The sequence below is a fragment of the Nycticebus coucang genome, chromosome 14 (genome assembly GCF_027406575.1).
Source record: "Nycticebus coucang isolate mNycCou1 chromosome 14, mNycCou1.pri, whole genome shotgun sequence".
Classification (NCBI taxonomy): domain Eukaryota; kingdom Metazoa; phylum Chordata; class Mammalia; order Primates; family Lorisidae; genus Nycticebus; species Nycticebus coucang.
The window spans coordinates 65,646,250-65,666,348 of NC_069793.1; the positions used below are offsets into that span (position 1 = coordinate 65,646,250).

The following is a 20,099-nucleotide window of genomic DNA, read 5'->3' on the forward strand; positions in this document are numbered from 1 at the left end:
CCCCAGCCTGTGAAATAGATCAGTAGGACTCAGAGAACCATTTTCAGTCTCCTAGCATATATCTTCCCTTCTTAACAGACAGAGAGAAGGAGTCCATGTCCTCAAGTCCTCCACTGGACCCCAGACCCCCCACTGAGCAAGATCATATGAGTCAGAGTTCATATGCCCATCCTCCACCCACTTTGCCTGGCCCATTGGCTGAGGATGAAGATGGGAGATCAGCCTGAGAGCGAGGAGCAATAATGAGGCTCTAGGCAGAGGCGGGAATGTGGTGTGTCTGGCACCTTCCCAGGGAGTCCCCAATCTGTCTCTGAATAGCTCATTATCTCCCCTGCTTATCTGATCTCCTTGCAGGAGATGGTCGGGCAGTGCCTAGTGAGGGCAGCTGCCTGGTGCAAGGCAGGCCCTACCTCTAGAGGGGTATGCACAGAGGCCAAGGGCAACCAGAAGGTTCTTCTTCCTAATTAATTTACTAAAGCTCCTGTGACACTGTGTCCTTATGTCTCCAGCTGGGATGCCCTGGATTACTGACATGTCACATCCAGACCCCAGTTCAGACTCTTGATGGCAACAACGGCAGGGGCTCAGAGCCAGCTGGGGTCAGTCCAGGCCTGGATCAGGACTGGCATTAATGGGGATGGCAGGGAGCCAGCTCAGTGCCTGGAGAGAGCAGAATCCAGGTCCCAGCTTCAGGGGCAGGCTGGCCTCTGGGGCTTCTCAACTTCCTGTCCCCTCCCACCCCAGGACACATAATCCCCTCAGCCAATCACAGGCCTCAGCACCACAGGGTAAAATATACAGATATATTTATATTATCAAAAAGCTCCCAAGTGTGGAAGGGGCATCAGGCAGCCTGGACCCTCCCAGTCAGCCCAGACTGGAAGGGGGCTGAAGTCTCCAAAGTCCAGCTCTCAGCTCTGTGGAAACTTACCCAGAGCTCCCTCCCTGCTCCAGATGAGTGTTCTAGTAGAGCACCCACTTTTTTTCTGTCCTAGAGTTCATTGTGGGGGCTCCCTTCCAGCGGGGGCCGCAGAACCTCAAGCCTCTGAAAGGATGGTGGTCCCCAGAGCTGACGGATGCCCATTTCTCCAGCTTCACAAACTCAGGGTCAGAGATGCTGACATAGCCAGGACGGGTTCCTGCCCAGGCAGACCCTGCTGCCCCACCCCCAGCCAGGGAACCCCATGTTGCGGTCAGGATGGAGGATGCGGCCTGTGCAGCTTCCTCGTGCAGCCCCTGCTGGCTCACACCAGGCCCTTGAAAAATGAGTGGTGTCAGAGCGGGAAGGCTTCCAGTGGCAGAGGCCCAGAGCCAGGGTGGGCTCCTGTGCTCAGACGTTGTGGAGAAGCTGTAGGAAGGCAAGAAACCCAGATTCCGTTAAGTACTTGGTGGACACTCAGAGGAGCCAGGACTCTACTGAAGCTTCTGTAGCCATTCTCCACTGCCGACCTGAAAGCGCAAGTCAGTTGGGGTCCCTGGGCCAGTAAGGAGGTTCCTGTGAACCACTAGAACCAAACGGGCCTGCCAGGGGGAGTGGGGCCCACAAGGCACTCTGAGGTAAGTTGTGGAGTAGAAGGCAGCCACCCAGCCAGGTCCCTAGCCCCCTGCCTGTAGGGAAGGAGAGCCACTCACAGAAAGGGGGTCCGCGGTAAAGGCAGCCACACTCCGGCGCATTTCGTTTTCACTACCACGCAGGGGGATCAGCGATACACTGCCCAGCCGGACCTCGGGCACTACCCGGGACACACGTGAGGGCTCGGAGGGCCACACCAGGCCGTCGTGCTGGGGAGCAGAAAGAGGACGGGGCTGGGGGTTGAGGCCTAGGCTCAGCTTCAGCTCACCCAGACTCTCAGCTCTGGATCTGTCCACCCTTCCCAGAAATGCATCCAGCTATGATCTGAGGTGACACCCTCAGCTTTGATCCCAGCCGATACGAGAAGCAGCTGTGAGGAGAACATGACTGCATCCGTGGCAAAACACAGCCAGTTTTGTTACTCAATAACTCCCCTCCCCGGATCCACACGCCTCTCCAAGAATGCAACACCAAGAAAACATTTCTCCGAGAGGAATGTGTCCATGTCTGTGTCTCCTCTTACCAGGAACAAAGAGCTACAGAATCCACCCTGTTTCCCTCTAGTCCTTGATTACCAGGAAGCTCAGAGCTGAAAGAACTTAGCTACAAGGAAGAACTCAGTCCAGGGTCCTGCTAGTTTTGTCTGCCTTTTCCCTAAACAATTCTGAGCCCTCATTTCTAAATCTTTGCTTTAACTCATCAAAATATTTTAAGTCTAACTCTGCTTCTGGCCCTGCTCTAGCTCAAGAGCCATCCCAACCCCATGCCTGCCTGGGCCACTGCAGGCACTGCCTCACTGGCTTGCTAACCTCTGGGTACTGCCCTTTTGTCCCTCTTCCCCTGCAGCCACACCCAGAGTAAACCCTCTCTGACTCTAAGCTGCACACCCCTCTCTCTTAATTAAAATCCCTTTCTCAGTGCCCGTAGCACAGTGGTTACGGTGCCGGCTACATGCACCGAGGGTGGCGGGTTTGAACGACAGCTAAACAATGACAACTGCAACAAAAAAAAGCCAGGCGTTGTGGCGGGTGCCTTTAGTCCCAGCTACTTAGGAGGCTGAGGCAAGAGAATCACTTAAGCCCAAGAGTTTGAGGTTACTGTGAGCTGTGATGCCACAGCACTCTACCCAGACAGCTTGAGACTCTGTCTCAAAAAAAACCCTCTCCGCTGCCCACCAGGTCAAGTTCAGCCCTTGCCATGGTCTTTGAGGCTCTTTGAGAATGTTTCCAGTGCCAACTTCTGGTACTCCTAGCTTCTTCCTTTCCACTCCACTGGACAATCTGAACTCCTCCTTCATATCTCCACGCCTTTGCATAAACTCTCTTCGACCTAGAAATTGTCTCCTCCTCTTTGCTTTGTGCACTGTCCTCATCCCCTAAGACCTGGCTTCTGCTGACACCCTCTTCCTGCTTGCCGTCTCCATCCCACACACCAGGTTAGGATCCCTAGGCTTTCATTTGTCACCACCACACTGATCACGCTGAGCTATAACCAGCCACTTCTGGGTCTGTTTTCTCTTCACATGGGGGCAGTGTGCTCTCTGTGCCCAGTAGGGCTAGCTCAGGGCTGGGCTACAACAGGCACTAGGAAGGGTTTATTGGCTAAACAAACCAATGCATTAAAAGCAACTTAAAATCTCCTTCAAGCAACAGGTGACTTGAACAGTGAAGACACAAATGTACCCATTCTCCATAACAGAAGCCTCTAGGGACCTCACCCCATAAACCACACCCTGCACCTGGTACCTGCACAAAGAGGAAGGTGGCAAACCACTCCCGGAGCTCAGTCTGTGTGTCACAGCAAAGGTACCTGCGGGGGACGGGGGGGGAGGGGCGATAGGTCTGGACGCTGCCGAAAGCTGGCTCATTAGGGGATACCCTGCCTGTCTCCCCAGCCCAGGGTCTGCCAGCAGGGTACAGAACTGGGCTGTGACTGAGGACCCAAACAAGGGGGACGTGTTACCGTCTCTCCTCAGCCTGGAGTCTCAGGTTGAGGCCCTCACTCACCACTGCTGCTTCTCATGTTTCTCTGTCTCATGTACCACCGTGAAGCCCCAGCTGCAGAGGAAAGGAGGGAGTGGGGCTGCTTGACAGCCTGCAGAGGCCTCAATGCCCAGGTCCCCAGGACAGAGCCCAGAAGCCTGGGCAAAAGCCAGGGGCAGGGTTCAAGGCCTTTTGGCAAGCGGCCTCTCTGGCTTCTTTTATCTCTCAGTCCCCACTGGCCTCCCCGGCCCTTGGCTCCCTCCCACCCAGCCCCACCCCCCAGCCCCACCCCCCAGCCCAGGCCTGTCCTAGTTCCAGAGAGACAGCCAGGCACAGCTAGCAGATGAGAAGAAAGTGAGAAAACTAACTTTGGGGACTGCAATACACAATGACAATAGTAGCACTTTTCAACTTCCTAAAATGTACAACCACCCCTGGAAATAAATGTGCCATTATTTTCCTTGTCCTACAGATATGAAAACTGAGGTACAGATGGACCCCAGAGATAGTCAGTGACAGGATTTTAATACAGGCCAGTGGTTCTCAAACATAAGTTGGCATCAGAGTTCCCTGGACAGCTTATAAAACACAGAGTACTGGGCCCCACTCCCAGAACTCATTCAGTAGGAATGGGGTAGGACTTGGGTATTTGTTTCTAAGGTATGTCCAGGAGATGCTGCTGGTCTGGGAGACCACACCTTCGGAACCACTGCACTGACTTCTGCCAAGTTCAAAGCCCCCAAGTATGCCTCTCTCATCATTTCTGAGCCCCCCCCAGATTCCAGCTGCAAGCCTATGTCCTTAGTCCCAACTCACCAGGTAGGTGGCCGGAGTTTCTTCTTCACTCCCAGGTAGACTTTAAGACTCTTGACAGGCCACTCCTTCTCAGGCCGGTGACTCTGGGATGAGGGTGGGAGAAGCAGGCACTTCAGTCTGTTAGAGTGGGCAATGGGACGTTCTCCTGCCTGGGCACCTTCCTCCTACCACTCCCCACCCATCTCTGCCTCCCAGCACAGGGCACTTCCTCCAGGAAGCCTTCCTGATGAAATCCTCCCTATTTCCAGTCCAGCCCAACCAGCCCGCCAGGCCTCTCTCCCTGCAGCAGCATCAGACAGTCAACCCTCAGTCCCCAAAAAAGCTGTTCCAATTGGGACATCCACAGAAGCAAATCACAGTTCCACCTTGAGGCTCTGCAAATCGAAGACTCAACTTGTAGCACCAGCCTGAATGAGACTATACACAGAGGGAGACCTGCCCCACATCATCCTCCAGCACTGAGCTGGGAGGAGCAGGTGCCGTCTGAGAGCCCTGCTTGGTTTCTTGGATCTGTCCATCCCAGGTTATTCATTCCTCACCCTTCCCTGCCCCATAGAGGCTCCAGGGTTGACCGTGTGAAGAGAAGGGGACCAGCAGTTACTAGCTCTGACTAGTAACTAGTCTGCTAATGACTCAAGCTGAAGCAAACAGCTGTTCAATAGACCAAAGGAAGATCTTCCCAATAGCCTAGGCCAGGAAGCATGAGACCAATGTACTGAGGAGGGGTACCAGGTCACCAATATGCTCCCCTCTGGGTCCCACCTCTGCATATGGGTCTGGGCTTAGAAAGAGCAGGCTGGCTTGTAGGCAAAGGAATAGGAGCAATAACCCCCAAGGAAAAGGCTGTTTGGGTCAAGCTAATGACCCTTATTCCTGCTCTGGGAGCCACTTGCTTGAAGTCCTCCCCTTACCAGGCAACCCTGGAGCCCACAGGTGGGTCACAAGGTGAATGGCAGGGGAGGGAAATTCACTTACAACCGTAACTGGGGGTCACAGATTGAGCTGCCTCTACCTGGTTCCCCACTGCAGCTCCCAGTCACCCCCAGGCATGGCTCTTCAGCATAAACCAGAGGGCACTGAGGGAGCCAGGAGAGGTGAAAAGTTTGGGGAATTGGTGGACTTTCCTATGTTATCACACAAGGATAGGGATTGGTGGAGACATCTGCGCTGTCAAAAGGAGTGTGGCTTAGAAGGGTCTTAGGAAGGACTTTCACCCTGCTTTTATCCTGATACCCCATAATGACAAGGGCCTGTTAGAGTCCCATGTTCTCTACAGATAGCACCCTGACCTGACAGGTGTCTAACAGAACCTGGGACAAAGTAGGGCTGCGGGCAAGGGACGATCAGGGCTGTAGACAGGGAAGAAACTGAACAGTGGGAAGGGAGATTGGGCTATGGATTCGGAAGAGGCAGATGTGGGGAGAATATAGCAGGAAGACACCTGAACGCAAGCAGGGAAGAAGCTACCTGAGAATCAGAAGACACCTGGTAGAGGGGATGGAAAGACTGCAACAGAAGCTGCAGGATTAGACCACAGGCATGGAAAACACGAGGCTCTTGGAATGGCATACGGACGATGTGGGGAACTCCGGACTTCAGGTACAGAAGGAATCAGGCTTTGTGGATGGAAAACAGGCTGCAGGCCCGGAATAAGCTAGGCTGTGAGTAGAAGAAGAGAACTGAAGCTAGGTGTCAAGTGAGTCAAGTGTAGAAGGGACAGGACGTGACAGTAATGATGGTCCCAGTCAGGCCCAGAAAGAATTGCAGGAATTGAGGCATCAAGCCAGACTGTGGCTCCCTGAGACTCTGAAAACACAACTCTCAGGCCTCTGCTTTGTCAGGCGCTGGTGTGCCCGGTGCATGCCTGGCAGGGGTGTGACCCTGCCATGTGTGAGGGACCAGGCACTAAGCCTGGTTCCTTGGGGAACATTAGGTCTGTCCCCTTTTCTAGCTCTCCTGCCTTGTCTCCTCCATGTCAAAGGATCAGTCAGCCATCCTTCCTCCCTTCTGCCCACACCAATGGTCTGCTCTATGGGGCTAAGCACTCCTAGAGAGAGGGGGGCTAAGGAGGTAACATCCCAGAACCAAGAGGACTGACTAGAGGAGTAGACAGGCTCAGAAGTGGGACCGCAAAAATGAAAGTGGGAGGCAAAGAAGAGAAGAGGAAGCGTTTCGCACAAGGGTAAGGCTAGGCTGCATTATTAGAGGTAGAAAGTCCAAAGAGAGGGAGGTGAAGGTTCTGCTCTATCTGCTTTGCTCCCTCCATGGCAGCCAAGACCCATCCACACATCCTCAGGAGATGCAAGGGGCAAGAAGGGGCTAAAGACACTGGTGGAGCAGCTGTGGGAGCTCAGCCTAGACCACTGGTCTGGGAACCACACCTCTGCTGCTCACTTCTGCAGGGCACCTATGCTTTGTGGCCCCCAAGGCAGAGCTGGGACCCACAGGGCCATTGGAGGCGGATTCTCAGTTGAACCTGAGAAAAGGCCTTCTGTCAGGCAGGCCTTCTGTCAGGCAGAAGTATCCATCCCCCTAGGAATAGGGCAGCCCCACGGTAGGAGTGGCTGTGCAAAGGCTGGGCAACCAGCCAGAGCTACAGAGGAGACTCCTACCACAGGTGGGACATTTTAGGATCAGAGCAGCAGCAGTAAGGACATTCTTGTAGCTCTGGAACTCTCTCCAGGGTTGGAAATAGCTGGGCTCCAGGGATGGCAGGAGATTGAGGATCAGAGCTCAAATTCAAGCCTAAGGGTCTCCTTAACTTCCACATTGAGTCCTCTGAAAATTCTAGATCATATTGATAAGGGCCCTATCTTGAGGAAAGGACCCTGGGATGGTTTTAGTGATAAAGGCCATGGGCCCCAGTGTGAGAGCCAGTGCTGAAGAATAAGGGGCAGAGAATCATGCCTGGAGATGGCCAGGGCCTTGGCTATGGCCCCACGCTCCACCCAGCTCGCTTTGCCCCCAGGCGGTGTAAGGCAGCTGGCAGTAAGCCCACAGCTACTCACGGTCTCAGGGGCCCCGCTCCACGGCCTCTGGCTCTGTTTGATAGAGGATCAGGGTTATAGACAAAGAAGCCAGGTCTAGAACCAGGACAGCACGTGCAATGGTACGTGGGGGATGTGGCATGTATGTGTAGAAGGTGGGAGGTGGGAGGTGGCAGGATGCAGTCTGGTCTGGGAGAACACCCAGCATGTGGACAGAGTGTGTGGAGAGTGGGCTGGAAATAGTATGACCTGTGACGTGACAAGGCATGCATGAGCCACAACTCGGGGCTGTCACCACAAAGCTTGTTCCTGTGGCTGCTATGACAAAGCACAGGCACAGGTGATAGAGCACTGGTTGTGATGTGATGGAATCCAGGCACCAGGGCCTAGGGGAATGGCCACCCAGGGGCACAGCAGGAAGGCCCCAAAGCGTCTACAGCTCTTCACCATGGCCACGCCATCCCAAGAAGCTATGATAGAGATGTTACCACTTGTAGCAATGTCTGAGCACACTGGTGGGGGCAGGTGCCCATCGCAGGGCAAACCCCAGTGAAACTACTTACCCGGACATCCTTGTATAGCCGTAGGCAGCTGCTGTTGAGGATGAAGTAGCGATCGTGGAAGCCACCTGAGGGCAGGCCCAGGCCCAGGAGGCTGCGGTCCTCACGGAACTTCATCATGCCATGCTTGGTGTCACCCACACGGCTGGCTGGGGGAGGACTGGAGTGGGCACGGGCTGCATCCAGCCCCTACTCACACACCCAGATGCCCCAGGGCCAGGTCCCAGGATGAAGGAAATTGTCCTATTCTGCTCCCCCCCACCCTACTCCCCGCCATAGAGGCTTGCCAGGTGGGCATCCTCTGCCCGAGTCACTCCTGCCTTGTGCCATCAGGTCCTGGCCTGCCTGTGGATGGAGGGTCCCACCCCACCTGCAGGTACCACATACCCAGATACAGCAGCATGGCCTCCATGGACTGGTGCTTCTTCACCACTAGGTGGCTGTCTGTGCCCAGCCCATGCAGGATGGGCAACACCTTCTCAGCAAAGTGCAGGGGGCGCTCTGAGGAGAGGTCACATCCACTGTCACTGTCACATAGCCTGATACCACCAAGAACTGGCACGTGGCACATGTCACCTACACGTCCACTGTCTACTCCCACCATCTGCTAGCACCATGCCAGGTCACCATCATAACCAAGTTCCACACTTGACACCTCTGGCTGTGACCAAAGCTCACCTCTGGCTGTGCTCAAACTCAACATGTCCAAAACCAAGCCCCTGATCTTCCCCTGTGTCCAATTGGGGAAATAATAGCACCACCACCCACCAGGCTGCATAAGCCAGAAACAAACCCTCCTCCCTCCCACCTTCCATTGTGTTAGATATCTCTCTGCTGTCCATCTCCACTGCCCATGTTTCTGTCTTCTCCTTGGACTGAACCATGATGCACCCTCGCTTCCCTTACTTCCTCCTCTCTCCACTCAGCAGCAAGTAGCAATCTTCTAAATCCCAATCACTAACAATCCTAAGGCCTTGCATTACTGCTGGGCCTTGTGTGGCCATCTCTGCCTCTGCCTAGATATCCAGCCCCATTCATGGCACAAGCCCCTCACTGTCTTCATCTCTTTGAAAGGGCTGTACCTCTGCCCATGCAGGGTTTTGCCCATGCTGTTCTCACTCCTAGAAGTACTTTCCCTCCTGCTTCACTAAGTAGCCCATCTTCCTGTTCCTCCACCTCCTAGCTCAGGGAAACTTTGGTGATGCCATGGGTCTTTCCTTCACAGCAGTTAATGTGGCTATAGTTGTACAGTTACTGATGTGATCATTACATTCATGTCTGCAACCCATACCAGACTAACCTCATGAGGACTATGGGTCTGGCACTCAACAAATAAAACAAATAGATAGATTACACCCTCACCCCCACCACCAAGACCCCCTATTTACCATAAGATAGATGCCTTTATCACCCTCCTCACCACCATGGGCCTGCTGTACCATCACAAGTATCCTCACCCACACCCCCTCCCACTACCACCTTTCCTGCACGGTCACAACCATCAAGAATGGTGTTACCCCATAATCCCAAGATCGAGTTCAGTATTATCACTAACACCACCCTCACTGACACCTGAAAAGCACCATCACAGCTGACATCATCTATCCCCTTCACTGTCCCTATCGGCCACATTATAGGCATCACCTTAACCCTGCCAGCAGCCGTCACCACCATTAAGATCACAGGTTTCATCAGTGTGACAACAACATCTGCCATCCTAAACTCGTTTCACTAACCCTGCTCCTACACTGCAGGGTAGGGGAAGAGAGATGGGAACTACAGCCCAGATAAGACACCATACCCTGCACCAATCCCAGCAGGAACTCACCTGCCTCTTCTCTCTCATTGACCTCAAAGCAGGTCCAGTAGTCTTTCTCCCTGATGCCCACATTCCGGCGATCCAGGATCTCCAGGGTGAGCTCCTCAGCTGTCATGGATGCTGGGATCTGGAGGGACCAAGGAGGAGGTCAATCTACCCCATCCCCAGCCTCTGCTCCACTACGACTTGCCATGTGATTCAGAGCCTAAGTTCACCCTTCTTGGGTCCTTGCAAGTTCTGGGATGCAGAGGGCCATCTCTGAATAGTCCTTATAAGGAGGCCCCAGGACCAGCCACATACAGGTCCCAAACCAGGGCTCTCTTTGGAATAGAAGGGCCACTCCTGTAGCCAGCTGAGCTGTGCCTGGCCCGGCCTGACTCCTCTGGCCGTTTGGCTTCTAGGTCCCCAAGCCCTACCTTGATATGCTGCTCAGTCTCTGCTTTCTTCTCTTCCAGGTACACTGTGCAGATGAAGTCACCGGCATGCTGCAAGGAGATAAGGTTCAGTTCGAGGCCTAGGTGCAGGTGGCTGGCCTGAGCCCCACCCAGGCCTCAGCCTTCACCTGAGTCCCACTGGCAGTGCCAGCCACTCGCATCTTCACAATGGCAGTGATCTCCTCCCGCTGCTTCCTCAGCTCCTCCTCATCCACCTGGGAAGGGGAGAGGGACAGGTATAGGTGATCACTGCCATGTGGGAGGCTGAGCCCTGCCTTGACTGCCCACTGCCCAGGGACGCACACTAAACACCACCACATAGTGGCTAATGAGGTCTTCCACCACACGGCCAGCCTTGTAGTCCTGCCCATCTGTCTGGAAGAGCGTGGGCCCAAATACAATCGCCAGGTTGTGCGTGTTCATCTGGTTTGTGTCTGAGAAGCACTGGACACTAGAGAAGGGAGCAGGGAGACTTTGAGTGAGGGGTCTGGCCTGGAACTTTTCCATCTTGCCTTGCCAATTTCTGACAGAGACTGGCCTCGTCCCAGTGGGCCATGAGCTAAAAGGGGAGGCATAGTCTTTCTGGCCATGTCGTGGGGCCTGGCAAGGAGAAGGGCTGGGAAGCTGGGAGATCTAGTCAAATTACCCCAACCCCAAGCTTAAAAATCTATTCTCCTCCTGAGGAATTAAGCTGAGAGACAAAATATCCAAGATTAGTCAATACTCAGTTCCCAGGCATACCGGGTTCTCAGGGTAGGGCAGTCAGCCAGGTTGGGGATAGAAGAATCTTCTCTACCCTGCTCCCCCCAAAGTCTCACAATGGTATTGTCCCTCACCAGTATAGGTGGCCGATAAGGGCCTTCACTGTGGCCCGGTTGACGGGGGGCAGATGCACCAGGAGCTCTCGGTACCTGGAGACCTTCTCCTCCTCCTCCTCAATCTCTGGGAGGAGGGAGATAGACCAGGTCAGAAATGCCCATAGCCACCTTCCCTGTCCCACACTCTGGCTGCTCTGCCCCTCCTGCTGGGTGAAAGCAGTCCCTGCACCCTCCAAGTCGAAGCAGGCAAAGTACTTGGCAAGGATGAGGCATCGTCAAGGGGCCCCAGCTTCATATACAGTGTCTATGGGAATAAACGGCAGAGGAGGGCAGGAACTGGGCATGCCTAGCACTACTACCTCATGGGAAGGAGGCAGGAATCCTGAGATACAGGTAGACAGGGGCTGCGGGGCCCACCTGAGGCCTCCAGCCAGGCTAGGCGCTGGGCACGAGTGAAGAGCCCATCAGGCAGGTCGCGCAGGAAGCGCTTGAGTGCTGAGGAGACATCGTCCACATGCTGCTCGCCCTCCTTGAGGCGCACGGAGCGTGCGTCCTGCCGTAGGCTCTCCAGCAGCCGCTGTGTCTTTGAGGTCTGCCCACACTTGCGGTAGATACCCTCTGAGGTCAGGCCTGGGGAGGAGCAGGGACAAGTGTTCAGGCCTTAAGCCTGGCTCCAGGACAGGCTACTTTCCAGGCTCCTGGGATCAGGGTGCCAGAGGCCCCCAGGCATCTCTCTGGGAGAGCGGGGCTTACCGCACTGCGTGATGTAGTCCACACAGCGGAACACGATCACCGGGATGTCCGAGTCCCCAAGCTGCTGCTCCGATAGCGTGTCCCCCAAGCTGGCTGCTGCTTTCTGGATGGCCCCTAGCCAACCCATGAAGTCCAGCTTCCGTTCCCCCTGGATGTACAGTGTCCTGGGCCCAGGACAGCCAATCACTGAGGGGCCTACACCAGACTACTCCAGACTTCTCAGAGCCCCTCAGGGAGGCTATGTCTTACCTCCTTCGTTCCACCAGCACCAGCACCTGGTTCTCACTGTCCCCTTGGACGGCTGTGGAGGGGCCAGTCAAGGTAAGGCTTTGCTCACGATCCCCAACCTGCTCCCTCCTGAGGCTCTCTGGGCACACACAACCCTGGGACCCACCCACCAACATATGTGGTCACCAAAATGCACCCCAAGGGTAGGAGAGGACATGAGAAGGCAGGCTGGCTCCTTCTGGCCAGGCCAGGAGAGAGTTCAGACTTCTAGGCAAGGGCTGGGGGCCTGGGAGCCCAGGAGAGGGTGCCCTGGAGGTTGGGGGCTCAGGTCTGGGTCCACGCACAAAGCTCCTGTAGTTTTCGTAGTTGCAGTGGCTCTTCGCAGGGCCCCTCTGGGAAGACGGCACGGAGCTCAGAGCCAGTAAGGGCAAACCAGCCTTCCTGGGCCCGCTGTAGGCTCAGGCCAGCTTTGTAGGGTAGGCGCCCAAGCCGCTCAAAATCCCGGGCAAGCAGATCCTCGGCCAGGGGAGGCACAAATGCCTGGTAGGGGAGGCAGCCAGGGGAGGCTGCATCAGCCAGCAGCACTGCCTGCCCAGGACAACCCAGCCTCCCCAGATACCATCAGGGATGGCCCTTCTCTGGACCCTCACAACGCCAAAGCATGCTTGTCTTCTGTTGTAGCACTGATCTTGCTGCTGCTGCTGTCTCTACCCCATCTGTCTCCCTCACCAGCATGGGAGCTCTGAGAAGCCAGGACCAAGACGGGTTATTCTGGGTGTCCAGGACTCTTGAGGATTGAGGCTCAGGAGGCTCACAGACAACTGAGGGAGGCTCTCACAACACAGGGGATCTGAGGGTAGAGCTCTCACCTGTAATTTCCCTGCCTTATCCCTCCAGCCTCTGCTTGTATACCTCTAGGGACAAGGAGCACACTGCCCCTGGAGGCAGCATTGTCCATCTAAGATGGCCCTGACTGTTACTCATTACTAAGCATTTACAGAGCACCTATAGAATGCAAGGCCCATAGCCCTTCTCCTGCAGAGTTGAGATAGGTCTCCTAACCTTCCCCCAGAGGACTGCAGATTATGTCAGAGCTTTGGCCTGTGAAGCCTGCCTGATATCTGCTATGCTCAATCCAGCCCCTGCTTCCCATCAGAGACAGGGAAGCTGGAATACATGGATCAGCCCTACCTTGCCCCTGTCAGTCGCCCCTACACCTACCCTGCTAACCCAGGCCCACCTTAGCAATGCACTTGACCCACTCATGAGCCAGCTCCGCACTCTCCAGCCCAAACAGGTATAGCCGTTCTCCTTCCGTGTATACCTCAAAGGTGTGCTCAAAGCTGTAAGTACACAGGCCAAGATTCAGGCTCATTTTGCCCTGCTCGGCCCCCGCCCCCACTGAATGACATTCCTTGCCCCCTCAACATTGCCCTTGTGATTGCACTTCCCCAGCCCCTAAGGGCGGTGAGAAAGCCTTAGGCTGTGGCCTCAGGAGACCTAGGTCAGTCTCTGTACAGTTTATTGTGTGACGCTGGGGAGGTCCTGCCCTTCTCTGGGCCTATTTCCCTGTCTCCCCAGTGGAGGCTTGGACTTTACAGCAACACTAGTCAGTGATGTGCCCAGGGGTGCTCACCCGTGGGTGTCAGGAGGGGGCACTGCCAGGCACACAATCTCGCTGGCCCGAATCTCCCCGTTGGGGGTCACTGCCCGCTCATTCTCATAGTAGCTCAGGACCCCGTCACTAAGGACACACCATCGCCGGCTGAACTCTGGGGAGAAGTTAGTCAGGGGAGCCATGAGGGAGCCCCCCACTACCACTTGTAAGCCACCTCTCCATCCTCCCTGGCCCCTACTTCTACCTGACCCACATGCTCTTCATTCTAACTCAAAAGTTTCCCCCAAATCATCTTCCTCTCTGTAGCTCCACCACCAGGCCAGCCCACACCTCATCTTCTGCCCCAGAACTCTTCATTGGTTTTTTGGCTTCCAGCCTGGCCTCTTCCAAGAGCCAAGAGTGACCTAGTTAAAATCAGACTACACCCTTCCTCTGATCAAAAGGATTCCATGGCCCCCCTTGCCCTCAGGACAAAGTGTCTGCTGGGTCTGCCTCTGCCTACCTGTCTAGCTGCCTGTCACTCCTATATACACCCTGCTTTTGCCCACCTGTTCCCTCCCCCCACCACCTGAGTTCACAGGCAGCCTTCTATACCCACCCAGGTGCTCCACCCTCCACTGCCAGAGCACCCATCACTCTGTACTCAGCCTCGTCCTACCATGGCTCTGAGGAGACTGACAAGATCCCATAAAGGAAAGAGAACTGGGAATCTGGACCAGGAAGGGTAGTGGAAAGAACAGAATGTCAAAGCCATGTAGGCTTGTACAGTTCATAGCACTGAACTTCATAGCAGCTCAGAGCTTCCTGGCACCCAAGGCAAAAAGGATGACTCAGATAGTTACATAAATGACATTATCAGGCAGAGGGAGTTAGACCCAAGGCAGTGAGGTTGTGAACAGCATAGGTTCCAAAGAAATCTCTCAGGGAGTTGGAGAGCTCCATCCCCAGGGTGTCTTATGCAGGAGGGTGCTGAGGGATGTGGTGAGCAATGGCTCAACAATGTCCCCACAACAGAGATTGTCCCTCATCCTGTCCAGGAGGGCCTGACATGTGTCAAGGATGGGCTCCCTCTAGAAGCACAAGTCCTGCTTCAGTTTCCCTTCATTCTGCAGACATATGCCTATGCCCAGTGTGTGCTCAGCACTGTCCCAGGTACTGGGGGCTACAGTGGTGCCCAAGAGGAGCTTCTGTTCCAGTGGGGTTCAGAAAACTGATAGACACACTCTTTAAAAGACACATTAATACCAGATAAGTCATTTGACGAAAAACTAGGGTAAAGGGAGAGATTGGACATGCTATGGATGAAGTGGTCAAGGATGTCTCTGCAGAAGTGAGAGACCTGATTAAAGTGAAGGACTAGCCAGGCGTGGTAGTGCATGTCTTAACTCCCAGTGACTTGAGAGGCTGAGGTAGAAGGATCACTTGAGGACAGGAGTTCAAAAGCAGCCTGGACAACATAGCGAGACCCCCAACTCAAAGAAACAAAAAGGTGAGGGACAGATCATGCAGGTACTTGGGGAAAAGCAGTTAGGGCAGAGAGAACAGTAAGTGCAAAAGCGGTGGGAGCAAGGAGGCTGGCAGAGCTGAAGCGGAGTGAGCATAGGGTAGAGGGCAAAGAGGTAAAAGGGGGGACCACCAGCTATGCAGGCTCTTGTGGCATGTGGAAAGGACCACGCAGATTTTATTTAAAGTTGAGGAGAAAATGGAAAGCCGAGATGAGAGAGGGACATGGCTTAAAATTTAGGCCTCAAACCTCCTTCCATCCACAGGCTCTGGATACCAGATGCCCTACGGGGTCAATAAAGACTTCTTTAGTCCAAAGGAAGCTCTGGCAGTGAGGGACCTACTCTGCAGTGCTATGCCCCACCCTACTCTCAATTAGCCCATTTATTAGGCAACTGCTATATACCAGAGACTATATCCAGGAAGCCCTCCAGGATGACTCTGCCAGAGTCCACTTGGCACCCCCACAGTATCCGTCTGGCCAGCCCTGGCTTCCCTGGCCCAACAAGCTATTCCAGAACGTCACAGGCCAGGACGGTGTCTGGTGCAGGACCCACCTTCCCGGGCACGGCGGTCATGCAGTGGCTTGCCGGCAGAAGCAGTCTTGTAGAGGAAGCCACTGTGGCTCACAGTTGGCAGGATGACTGAGTAGTGCTTTTCCAAGGGCTTCATCGAGTCCACCCGAGGTACTTCTGTGGAGGAGGAATGACTGGTCATGCTAGCCATCCAAGGGTGTCCGCACTCTACTCCCACTAGGCCAGGCACCTAGGCTCACTTTCAAGTCATTACCTGGGCTCTCCAGCTGCCTGACCAGCAGCCACCAACTTCTTCCCCCACCTCCAGGGTTTTGCCCAAACTACTTCTCCACCTCTCCCCACCTGTGGAAAGTCTACTCCATTCCAAGGCCCAGTTCCAGGGAGCCTCCCTGACTCTCAGCCCATCCCTCGTTGGAGGCATGGGCCAGGCACACTTGCATGAGGGAGCCACTGGGAAAATTCAAGAAAAATCCCGGGAGAGAGGTTTGTCCCAGACAGTGCGAAGCTCAAGGAAGCAGCCTGGCTCCAGCACTGCTCCAGTCAGCAACAGTGATGGCGGGAGGGGGGTGGGGGGTAGAGTGGTGTTCTACCCTCCGGCCCACACCAGCTGGGTGGTCTTCTGTGCTTCCCCGAACACCTGGGCTCTCTCCAGCCCAGCGCACCCCACCCACCCATGGCCCTGAGCCCAGAGCTCCGGCCACTGAGCTCCACCCTTAGTCCTGGCAAGTGGCCGCAGAGGCTAGCCCTGGGCTATGACCAGCACTGCTCACCCCCCTGCTCCTCCTCACCCACTCTGAGAGTGGGAGCCAAATAGGACCCAAACCAGGTCTGTGACTGAGCTCCACCCAGAAAGCAGTGGATAGGGTCGCTTTGGTAGGTGACCTGCACACAGAGAAATGCAACACACCACCTCGCGTGCAACAGCAGATATACTCTGCACACACGCAAACCCCAGAGTTCTCAGGCTGCCCTAGGAGCAAGGAAACAAAGGTCCAGCGCAGCTCAGGGCTGCATAAATACCAGCACATGGACGCCCTACTGCAGGACACACACTGCAAGTCAGGAAGGGACATCCAAGTACCTACACAGTCACAGAGACACAGACACAAAGAGACACACATATGAAGCACAAATGTGCACTGACACGCAAACCCAAACACACCCCAAATCACACACACTGTTGCCCCTCGAGGAGTCACAATCACAGCTTGAGAGTGGTGTGCCAATCAAACCTCACAGGGCCCTACACAGCCCCTGGTGGGCCCCTAGTCCACAATTCCTTCAAAGGGCCAGACCATGGTGGCAGGGTTGCCCCATCCTCTGCCACGCTTACCTGTGGTCCGGTTGTTCCGCAGAAATTCCATCTGCAGTGTCTGCCCTGCCTGCTCTGCGAGAGCCAGGGGCGTGGGGGCCTCAGGGTCCCCCGAGAAGCAGTTGATCCCAGCCCCACAGCCCAGGAGCGCCTGGGTCTCAGCCAGGTCTGTGGTGGTGACTGCAGCACACAGGGCCTAGGAAGAGGGAGGGGTGGGTCAGCCCAAGCAGGGAGTGAGGGGCCCGCAGAGTCAGGGGCGTGGAATAAGAGAAGAAAGAACAGGAAGGAGTCCCCGGGGTCTGGGACGGCTCATCTTCCAATTGAGAGAGATAGCAAGGAAAGAAGAAAGAGAGAAGAGGAAGGGAGAAGCCAAAGGAGGGAGGGTGGGCTGCCTCGTAGAGGCTGGGGGTTTCCAGCTGCTGGGCCTCACCCCTGCTGGTGGCCCAGACACAGCTGCCCACTCCACTAGTGAGCCTCCTGCGGATCTCCAGCTCCCTCTGCCTGGTGGAGGGGTGGAGGGGTGCTTTGTAGCTAATTCCTCCCACATTTGAATTCCTCACCGCCTGCCCAGCCCTCCCAACCAATAGGAGTTGCTGCCCTCCTGGCTTACAGGCCACTGGCTTGCAGGCCATACTGGGCTGGGCTGGGGGAAGGATGCCTGGGTCCCTGGGAGGTAGAAGACTGGCTCCTACTGGCCTTCTAGCTCGACTGAGCCTGCACTGGGAGGTGCTGCAGGCCAACCAGAGGTCACACATGGCATCCCCCTGCCTCGAAGCTGGCTGCCTCCTGCTCAAGAGACAGATCAGGCCCCAAGGCTTGGCTCTCAGCCTGTCAGGGCCTGGGGCCCATACGGGGCCTCTTCATGAGTGGGGTGAGGATGGGGGTGGGTCGGAGCAGCCCAGCTGTTTTTCATGAGCCTCACAGGAAATAGCATCCCCATCAAGTTCACTCCTTTTGGCAGGATTCAGAAGGAACAGGACAGGGTGCGGGAGACAGAGGAATCAGGAGGAAAGCAGACAGATGCTGGGAAGTGGCCTTGGCCCAAGGGTCAGGCCTGGCTCCTCCCTGCACTGCCCTAACTTTCTGTGTGGCTTAGGCAGGGCTCTCCCACCCTCTGGGCCTCAGTTTCCCCATATGCCAGCTCATCACTCTGAGCTGGTAGAAAAGATAGGATAAGAAAAAGTGAGGGGTGGACAGCAAGAAGAAAGGGGGTGGCCTCAAGGGGCCTCAGAGGTGCACTGCCCTGACCTTGTCCAGCTCCTCCTGGTTGCCAAAGAGCGGGTGGTAGCGGCGGTACTTGCCCTCTTGGTACTTGGCCTCCAGGTGGCGCCGGCGGGTGCCAGGGCTGCTGTTGGGCTGCAGGGCCTCGCTGGGGGGCACATTGGCTGCCCAGAAGTGGTTCCCAGCACCATTGCCCAGCTGTAAGAAGAGCTGCAGGTATGGGCAAGAGGTGAGGCCAACAGCCAGCGGGTATGTCCGGTAGTCTTGGTTTCTGAGGTTGTCAGACAAGGTGCTGGAGAGCCAGGTCATCCACCTCTTGGAGGTAAGGAGCAGCCTGGCCTGCTGGTGGCCATGGGTGTTCCCTCCACCAGCACTGGGCTGAGCCCAGGTTCTTGGCTCAGTGATAGGACAAGAGGCAGACAGCCTAACAGGTGGATGATCAGGTGTGGTGACTGGTCCCTGGGGGCCTTTCTTTTGCCCCACCCAGTCCCACATCTGGAATTTTGCATTCTTGAGGCTATCCTAGCTGGGTGGTGCCTGGCCTGTCAGCCAATGGGGTAGGCAGGGATTTTGGAAACACCTCCTGTCCCTGACATTCCCTGACATGGGCAAGAGGGGTAGGGGTGGATTCGGGAGGAACACAACCGCCAGCCTTCAGGAAACTAGATCAGTGGTTGATTCTGCTCATCATTCCACAGCCATCTCCTGGGCTCTCACCTTGCCTTTTTGTCCAGTCCTATGTGGGGCACTAGGGCACAGCAGAGAGCAAAGCAGAAACAATCCCTGCCACTACTGACTCACTCTGTGTCTTTGGGCAAGTTATTTTCTCTCCCTGGGCCCCAGTGTCTATAAACTGGTTATTCTAATCTTAATTCTTAGGCTTGTTTTGAAAGTCAGTTCATTAACATATGCAAAGTCCTTAGCATTTATGTGATGAACACACTGTGGGGACATAGGTAACTGATATGACAACCAAATAGCTTGGCCAGGGCTGTCAGGAACGCCCTGTGTTGTAAGTGCCTGAGTCTGACCCCTGTTGCATGTTCTCCCATGTACCTAGCACATATACGGCTATGTGGGAACATCAAGTACTCAAGCATAAATGTACGTGTGTGTGCCCAAGGCATACACACACGTACCCACTAGTGCCTGTAAGCTCAGATTAAATGAAAGGTAAGAGGCTCTGAGAGGAGTGCAAGGTAGGAGAGAAGGCCTTACATCAGCCAGGAAATGGATGGAAACAGCAGGGGTTGGTGGTCAATATGCATTTGCTGAATAATCTCAGGAAGATTACAGCCCAGCCAGGGCCTCAGTTTCCATCTAATGAGATGAGAGCTAAAGTAGATGGTGTGTCAGCAAATTCTTTCCTTAAAGGACCAAATTGTAAATATTTTAGGCTTTACAGAACATATACACTCTCTGCTCCATCATCTGTTTTTTTTTTTTGCAGTTTTGGCCGGGGCCAGGTTTGAACATGCCACCCCCTCCATCTTTTTTTAACAATACTTTAAAACTATAAAAATATTCTTAGCTCACTAGTCATTTTGCTGACTCTGCCAAAAATTGTGTTTTCCAAAATCACCACCCACTAGATTATCACAAAGGTTTCTTCTGGCTCCTGGGTGCTGGGATCAGTGATTTGGGGAAAAGGGGTTGGAAAACCCCAGCAGCTGCTTTGTGGGGCAAACCCCAAATATCTGTAGCAAACGGGGGCATCACCACCTCAATGAGTGTTTCTGTCCAAACTTTCTTGTCCATCTTCAGGCTCCGCACCTTGGAGATGCCAGCACCCAGTCCACGGTGCTCTCCTGTAGACAGAAGGCCAGGCTCAGGATCACCTGGCCCTCCCCTTCCCATGAGCAGACAGGGACAAGGTCAGATAGGCACAAGAGGCCAGGACAACCCCAAGGGATCCTGTATTCCTCACTGGCCTCCTGCA

The 20,099-nt window shown here is 54.9% G+C and overlaps 1 protein-coding gene across 8 annotated transcripts in view; it reads right to left on the bottom strand.

The window, feature by feature from the left end:
* Window positions 1-789: 789 nt before the first annotated feature.
* The window catches only part of ARAP1 (ArfGAP with RhoGAP domain, ankyrin repeat and PH domain 1), a 68,460-nt gene continuing 49,150 nt past the window's right edge, over window positions 790-20,099 (bottom strand). For 7 of the 8 annotated variants that reach the window (XM_053560426.1, XM_053560422.1, XM_053560425.1 and 4 more), the window contains 23 exons: window positions 19,883-19,968; window positions 18,188-18,370; window positions 16,961-17,135; window positions 15,649-15,783; window positions 13,607-13,742; window positions 13,211-13,313; window positions 12,315-12,510; window positions 11,992-12,043; window positions 11,743-11,906; window positions 11,407-11,619; window positions 11,008-11,113; window positions 10,475-10,622; window positions 10,300-10,386; window positions 10,154-10,222; window positions 9,747-9,864; window positions 8,306-8,419; window positions 7,922-8,067; window positions 7,380-7,412; window positions 4,372-4,454; window positions 3,580-3,630; window positions 3,319-3,382; window positions 1,633-1,782; window positions 790-1,348 (listed from right to left, as the gene is read on the bottom strand). In XM_053560426.1, the coding sequence (XP_053416401.1) occupies window positions 1,331-1,348; window positions 1,633-1,782; window positions 3,319-3,382; window positions 3,580-3,630; window positions 4,372-4,454; window positions 7,380-7,412; window positions 7,922-8,067; window positions 8,306-8,419; window positions 9,747-9,864; window positions 10,154-10,222; window positions 10,300-10,386; window positions 10,475-10,622; window positions 11,008-11,113; window positions 11,407-11,619; window positions 11,743-11,906; window positions 11,992-12,043; window positions 12,315-12,510; window positions 13,211-13,313; window positions 13,607-13,742; window positions 15,649-15,783; window positions 16,961-17,135; window positions 18,188-18,370; window positions 19,883-19,968 (2,630 nt within the window). In that variant the 3' untranslated portion in view covers window positions 790-1,330. The remainder of the gene's footprint in view (window positions 1,349-1,632; window positions 1,783-3,318; window positions 3,383-3,579; window positions 3,631-4,371; window positions 4,455-7,379; window positions 7,413-7,921; window positions 8,068-8,305; window positions 8,420-9,746; window positions 9,865-10,153; window positions 10,223-10,299; window positions 10,387-10,474; window positions 10,623-11,007; window positions 11,114-11,406; window positions 11,620-11,742; window positions 11,907-11,991; window positions 12,044-12,314; window positions 12,511-13,210; window positions 13,314-13,606; window positions 13,743-15,648; window positions 15,784-16,960; window positions 17,136-18,187; window positions 18,371-19,882; window positions 19,969-20,099) is intronic. The other variant, XM_053560427.1, reaches the window with a different exon arrangement.